Here is a 7,993-nt window from a genome sequence, read left to right as displayed (position 1 = left end):
CCTTCAATCTAAATTTGACCTCCCACGACAGAGTTTTTACAGTTATTTACAGATACGACACTATGCCCAGACCATATCCTCTGACCTGCGTTTTTCCCCGCCCTCCGCTTTTGAGACTAATTCTAGCGGGCATAGCCCAAAGAGGATTGATATCTGCCATTTATAAAATAATCAACGCTCCCCCTAAAGCTTTGAAAGGCAAGCATACCTACATGCTCAAGTGGGAGGAAGCGTTGGGCGGGGAGATTACGGAGGAGCAGTGGCAGCTGATATGGTCCCAGGCCTCAAAAAGCTCTATGTGCCCGCTCTACCGGGAGAATGCGTATAAAATTTTATTTCTTTGGTACATGACCCCGGACGTTCTACACGCCATCTACCCCACCTCCTCCGACAGATGCTGGAGATGCTTAGCCCACAGGGGTACACTGTTCCACATCTTCTGGCAATGCCCCCTTGTAACTCCCTTTTGGGAAGAGGTCCAGCGCCTCTTGACTACTATCCTAGACCAGCAGGTGGCACTGGACCCCAAAAATTTCTTGTTGGCCATCCCCTTTCCTAAATTGACGAAGTCCCGAAAGAAACTGTCAAGACATATCTTGACAGCGGCGAGGTGTCTAATTGCCCTAAATTGGAAAAGAGTACAGCCCCCCACCCTCGCTGCGCTCCATACTAGAATTAAGGACGTGGAACTGATGGAGAGGATGACCGCCAGGATACAGGACCGGATTGAGGCCCACGATCTGGTTTGGACCCCATGGAATCTTCGGGAGGACCGGCTGTGATTTGATGCGGAGACCACACACGGTGCTTACCCCCCTCTTCCTTCCCCCAACCCCACCCCCCCCTTATCCCTCGTCCCTCTTCTATTTAACAGTTCTCTCTTCTTTCTCTTATTCCTTCTATCTCCTATTCTCTCGCTTTTGCTCTCCCCTCTTTTCTTTTTCGCTTAACTTCTCTCTCCTTTTCTTTTTCTTCTTGATTCTCCACTCTCCCTTGTTCTTGTTTCCATGTGCCCTATGGTTACTTTAGAAAGATGCTTTGATACCAGCGACAGGTGTAGTTAGAAGTACTTGTAGAAATCAGTATCTAGCTATTGGGCTACCTCGCTGGACAATATGACGGTTGGCACTATATATTTATACCCAGTACTGGCCCGGTTGATCGTGGAGGAGTCTTTTTGGCCTGGTCTATACCTGTTCCAGAGGGCTCCCTGTGATTCAACGGGCGGAAGGCCCCTAATGTTAGCTCATTTTCTTTCTTGTGGAACTGATGTGATGTACTACAGCATGATGTGTAATGCATTGTTGGAAATAATAAAAAGTTAATTGATAAAAAAAAAAAAAAGTTCTCAGTAGAGCCAGAGAAACTACATTTATCCTCCTAGTGCACTAGCAAAAAAAACCTGAGGTATGCTGGTTAGAGTAGGGTTTATCCTTGCCTGGCTTACATATTTTATGTTTGCCACTGTACGTTCACCAATAACCCAATTTGACTTCCTATGTCCCTCAGTGGATGAAAAAAATATGTAAACATTAATGAGACTTACTTAAAAGCTGCATTTAAAATAAAAAGTTCACCTTTTCACAAATAAATTAAAAAAGGTGAAAGCCAAATATGCTGGCAACCCCCTCCTGACCTTGATGCACATAGCAGCCATGGTGCCCATACTGCCCATTAGTCCATGCACTGCAATACACAGCCTCAGAGTGAGTATCCATCGTAACACTTGCAATAGTGTGTCATGGTCACATGCCTATGTTAATCAATAAAAAGTGCATCTGAGGCTTCTTTTTTTCTGGTAAGGTGTTACTGAAGAATGAATTACTTCATTTGTTAGCTCATACAAAAAGAGCTAAATTTATTTTTGTTCCCAGTCACATTATTAAGATTTAATTGACATACATATATTTGCATTGTGAAAAAAAAAAAGGCAGTTTTCTGTCCTTTTTTCCACTGCACTGCAAGATAATGGTGTGATCTATGCTTCTTAGGCAACATTTATTTTTGGACTGTATTTGCAGAAGGAATGTATTAACAAAATGCATCCCCTTACATCTGGTGTGAATGGGCTTGAAGATACATTAGCTATGCTTGTATGAAGAAGTCACAAAATGTATTAAGAAAAAAATAAAAACACTCAAGAAATAATTCAATATAACTTTATTAAAATAACACGCTGGTGTATAAAAATAGTTGTACACATAAGCTGTGTATGAGGAGTGATACAAGCTTTCTGTTCACAACAGACAGAACAATGATAAAACCCGTTTGTTTTTTTTTCCTTTCTTAGACTCTGATTAATTGCATACATGTGCTCTTTGAATGTCAGTCAAATATGCATAATAAAACCAAAAAAAGGTTTCAGGGTATAACATGATAAATTTAGGTGCTCACACTCACTAAAAATGTTGTGTTTAAAATGTAGCCATAGAAGGGGGGGGGGGGGGGGTAGAAGAAAGCAGATGTGCATAACCCACAGACCGACATTAATAAAAACCTTTGCGACACTTCAATAAAATCAAACAAAAAAAGAAAAAAAATGCAGAGTGCAGAGATTTTAGATTAAAACTGAAAAATGGCCACCTTCTACTTTAGCGTTTAGGTAGGAAAGAATTGCTTTCATGTTAAACCTCTGCACCCGGCAGTCGGTGTTAGCATGGTAGATGATGCTGAAAGCCAAGAACAGGATGCAATAAGTCTGCAAACTTAATTGCACACTTCAAATGGTCTTTTGGCCTTATTTAATAGAGATAATTTTGATTGCAGTAACCTATAATTTATCTTGTACTGACCCAACATCAGCAAAGTAAATTTGGATTGGCTGCTATGGTTTACTGCAAGAAACAATTAGCAAGAACGCTGTTCAATAAAATCATTGACTTCAGAGGTGAAATCTCCATTAAAAACTGTGGTGCGGTGTGACAATTGGAACAACCTAATTTCACCTATTTTTGGAGAAGATTTTTTCTCCACATTTTAGCTGTATTAAAATTTCTGTGATAGAATACCCTATTCACAGGCTTTTCATGCCTTGGTGTGGTAAATTTACACACTACAAAAAAAAAAAAAAAGAGATGCGTTATACATCTCATAATACTAGCTATAATATAAAAATTAAACACACAATTGGTTGAACGACATCTACATTTCTTATAGTTTACTATTTTTTAAATAAATGGTGAGGAATGGACACCACTGAACCAACGGATAAGGGGAAGCTTTATGTGCAATTTGGGATTTGGGAGTTTAGTAGATTGCTGGGGTATATTTCTAATGTTTTTTTTTTAGGTCTTCATCTTGTGGGGGCCAGAGTTGTAGAAAAACATCCTTTTATGTTATTTTAGCTAGCATAAAACATCTAAAAACAAGACACAGAAAGCCTGCTGCTCTAGGTGATATTATGCTCCCGGTACTACAGGCGGTTCATGAATATACAATATAAACCGGTGTGGGGCATAAGAAAGTGGACAACTACATCAAAAGTCCTGCTTTTAATAAAAAGCATCTAATAATCCAATTTAAAAGTGATATAAATCTGAACATTTCACACACAACACTCCTCTAAAAACTGAAGAATAAAAAAAGACTCAATACTGTAGAACAATACCATTAAAGTGCTGTTCCTAAAGATAGTAACACTCAGTTGTACTCAGGAGTCCTAAATTTAATCGAGATGGTACAAGCCATATCAACAACCTAGAATTATCTGCAGTTGCCTTACCAAGCATTAACCATGCAGTAATGAGGATTCCTTATAAGTGAGCATCAATTGGTCAGATACATCTGTTAAAAAAAAAAAAAAAAAAAAAGCCCTTTGGCCAGTCTGCAGCATTTTACTGTGTAGCATAACAAGATATTCAATGCAGGCCTCTCCTGATAGAGAGGGTGCAAGCATCTCAATGGCATGGCTTGGTTAAGGCCAATGGTCAAAGAAGTATATTTGTGCCTAAATAAAATGTTCTGCTCAGGCATGCGTTGTCACACCAAGGCTGGCCATACACACAGATTCCTCCACCCATATTCGACATCACAGATGGGCAAATCTCCTGCCGTGGCTATTATACTCTGACAGCCGGCTCGGTAGCTATCAAAATACCCAAACTGTGGCTGCATCTGACTGGATTGTCAACTGCAGCCAACTGTGGCTGCATCTGACTGCTGTTTGACAATTTTCTGCCTGGCTATTTTGATTTTTCAATCAAATTTTGCTGGACAGGGGTAAACAGACAGGGCCACACACTAAGGGCTCCTTCACACGGGACGGATCCATGATGATCCGCCCCGTGGACATCCGCTTGCTTAGCGGGGATCGCTCCGTCAATCCCTGCTGAGCAGGAAGATGACAGGTCCGTCTCTGCACTCTGTTATGGGAAGGACCTGTCAGAGCGCCGCTCTCCCGTGTGGGAGATCGGATGACGATGGACCGCAGAGTCCGTAGTCACCTGATCCGATCCGCAGGCAGATGGAAAAGTAGCTATTTCCTCCGTCACACTTTTTCAGATCGGAGCGGGTTGGATGTCAGCGGACATGTCACCGCTGACATCCGTCGCTCCATAAAGGTCTATGGAGCATCCATTCAGGTCCGCCAAAAAAACTGACAGGCGGACCTGAACGGATCATTTGTCTGAAAGAAACCTAAATGAATTTGGGCTGCTTCATCAGCAACTGGCTGAAATTCGAAAATGTACTGCAGAGAAGCAGAACACAGGTTTTTCACCTTAAGGCAGAAAATGCACCAAGGTAAAAAACCCTTTTCCTTTAAAACCACTTTAACGCTTACCATCTGTAAATCCAGAATTCTAAGGGATTGTTCAACACATCAAAATAAGACAAAAAAAAAAAAAGCGCCTCCGCCTTCACATTCCTAGTGCACTAAATTAATACTCCAAGGGCTGCATTCACTGCAGTGAACAGGAAACGTATCACAAATCTGTTTTATCTTTTACATCTGTGTTAGCGGAGCTGTGCAAGGTGCAGCATACTTAAAAGTGCAACAGCGTAGACTGTGCTTCCCAACTTACTCTGTACAAGTGCACAGATGTAAACAGGATCAAAGCTAAATGGTCATTGTACACAGTTTACCTTGCTGTGGCTTGGGTAGGTAGGGCTTACACATCATCAACACCACTCTGCAGGCGAGGACCAATAATCAAATGTTAACTCAGACACTCACTTTGCCAATTTAGTGAAAAATAGGGGCAACCTTTGGACAGACACGGTCACTTTGCCCTGAATGAGAAAGGTGGCAGTGCCTTTTTAATACTAGGTTTAATCTCTTGCTAAGGTGGAGAGAGATTTAAAGGCTGAAATACTTCCATTCCCTGAGGAAATTACCCATTCAAATGCCCGCTTCTGCATGTGGTCATGTGATCCCTGAAGATCAGAGATTGGCAGATTCTCCATTTAAGCAGGACATGTAATCAAATGCCTAGGCTTTTGGTCATATGACTGGCATTTAAAAAAGGAGCCTGGTATAGCATTTCACTATGTACTTCAACCTTTTTTTTTACCCCTCAATTTTACACCCAGCAAGACTGTTTCGTATATCTATATCCAAGTTAAAATGTAAGTCTTTAAAAAAATAGCAAGTCAAAGCTATGTTGGCAGTATTAGTAGTACAAAAGCTTTTTTTTCCCCTAGAGATAGTGTAGTGTTCCTGATTTTAAAAGGCCAGTGACACAGACAACAGTACAGCTCAGCCCTTTGGAACGTAGTGCTATACTAAGCACCACGTTGCATGTGCATGTTGCTGTTCATTCAGCATATTTAGGTTACTTTGTATTAGCTACAGAGTGTAGGTGCCAGGTTCCCTGAGCCTAAGGCACCTAGGTAATACTACTTTTAGCAGTTTTCATAAAAATAAAACATTTTACTGTTGAACAAAAGTCTGATTAGATATTCTGTATAGTTGTTACTGCCGTCATGCATTTTATTTCTTTGGACCTGAGTGCTTCTGGCTCCATTCCAGAGACTCCTGCAGCGCAGACAACCAGTGAATTGTGCAAGATAGCCAAAAGCTATGAGACTCTGGTGACTGTTCTATAGCTTGTGGTTGTTATAAAGTTCCAGCGCTTACCTGGTGCTATATTTAAAATACTATCTAAATATATTAATCTGTGGAAGGGAAAAAGGGATGGAAGGTAGTGATAGATTCCTACCAGCACAGCACCCGATTTCAGCCCAAGTGCTTCAATAGGTATACAGTGCATTGCATGGCAATGTATTACAAGGCTCTAGAGACACACGTTAGGGTGAAGATGCGTAAACAAAAGCACAGTCAAATATACAGTCAGTAACTCCAAGAAACAGGTTGTTAACAGTACAATATAACCCCAACAAATGTCTTTCAAGTGATCCTGGGGTTACTTGTGAAGTTGTGCAGTGGCATTAGCTGCACGGTGCTGGTGCTGTGCCAGAAGACGTCAAAGGGAGAGTACAGGGGTTTATTAAAATTCACTCTTGCGTAGACGCATCTCATGCCGCCTCAGGTGGTTGTATAAGGACTGGACATAGGTGAAAACGCACTTTGAATCTGGCTTCCTCCCCATTATCATCATGTCCTCAACTTCCACCAATGGGACGCAGTCCACGAGATACCTGTTACAAGAACACTATGGTGAGAATAGAGTAGAAGATGCTCATGAGGGTGGAAAATGGAAGAATTTGAGCAGAGGCAGAAAAACACAAAAGGAAAGTGAGAAGACTATAAAAGAGGACTAAATAAATATACAAAACAGAGGGTGAAAATAAGAGCATAACAAAATAGGATTCTAGAGTATAAGGCCTGGTTCACATCTATGCAGGTTGTAGTTTGCATATTCCAAGTGCATTTTTTCAATACACGTTTTTAAGCCACTAAAGTCTATGGAAGTCAAAAAACACAACCTGCTGGTCCCTGGCCCTTTCCATAAAATGCACAGATGTGAATGTGACCCATGGGAAACCATGCGAAATGGACTGTGGTGTGTTTCTGCAAAACGGAAAACCCGCGGGAAAAAAAAATAAAAATATATATATATATATATATATATATATATATATATATATATACGTGTGAACCAGACCTAAAAAAAAAAAAAAAAAAAGTTATAAATCTAGTATTTCCATCTTACCCTTTGACAGAAACGATAAACATTTTCACCTGCTGAGACAAAGTCAATTTTCTAAAGCTGACTAAGGGGTATATTTAAAAAGCAGTCAATGTGAAATTCATTGAAGATTCACCACTGGTAAACCTGCCTGGTACATGTGCTTTAAAATTAGTGATTCATTTACCTGCAGAGAATGTTTGGGAAATATCACACTGACTTCTATTTAAAAATGCTCCTAAGCAAATAGGATATGAATTAACAACACTTTAAACCTGCTCATTTTAGTGAGCATCTACATAGACAGCCTTTCTATAATAAATATTTAATGTGATTGTAAAGTCTCATTTTTTTATCCTATAAAAACCAACCGGTGTTCCAATCCCTCTCCTCTATCCAAAACTTTAAAAAGTTTTGCCTTTAGTTATACTTTAAGTTTCAAGAATGGTCTCACACTGTTAAAGCTGAAGTTTAGCTAAGAAAAAAAAAAAAAATCATATATATATATATATATATATATATATATATATATATATATATATATATATATATATATATATATATATATATATATATATATATATATATATATATATACACACATACATACATACACATACATACATACACACACATATACATATACACACACACAGCTTAAGTCGCATCACTTGCCTTTTTTTTTTAAAAAGAAACTGGATCCAGGCAAAATCTTCAGCAAAGGGATGCCTGTCCTCTTCCTGTCCCTGAAATTCTGCGGTTGCAGTGGCTAACAGCTTTGTTTTTTTTTTTTCAGCAGTACAGATGGTGTGACAGCAGCAAGCCCCTCCCTTTCTCCTCATTCTTTCACAAGTTACACTGCCTGTAACACAATCTGTCAGTGAACTCTTGTATGTGTACTCAGT

General features: G+C 39.8%; 1 protein-coding gene across 3 annotated transcripts in view; it reads right to left on the bottom strand.

Moving 5' to 3' along the window:
- Positions 1–2,145: 2,145 nt before the first annotated feature.
- The window catches only part of SMTN (smoothelin), a 220,693-nt gene continuing 214,845 nt past the window's right edge, over positions 2,146–7,993 (bottom strand). For 2 of the 3 annotated variants that reach the window (XM_077461184.1, XM_077461185.1), the window contains exon 19: positions 2,146–6,597. In XM_077461184.1, the coding sequence (XP_077317310.1) occupies positions 6,447–6,597 (151 nt within the window). In that variant the 3' untranslated portion in view covers positions 2,146–6,446. The remainder of the gene's footprint in view (positions 6,598–7,993) is intronic. The other variant, XM_077461186.1, reaches the window with a different exon arrangement.

This window comes from Lithobates pipiens, unplaced genomic scaffold (assembly GCF_037356315.1).
Source record: "Lithobates pipiens isolate NorthernLeopardFrog02 unplaced genomic scaffold, aLitPip1_a1.2 Scaffold_3, whole genome shotgun sequence".
Lineage (NCBI taxonomy): Eukaryota > Metazoa > Chordata > Amphibia > Anura > Ranidae > Lithobates > Lithobates pipiens.
Note: the sequence above shows the minus strand (reverse complement) of the source record. Positions and strands in the feature narration are given on the sequence as shown.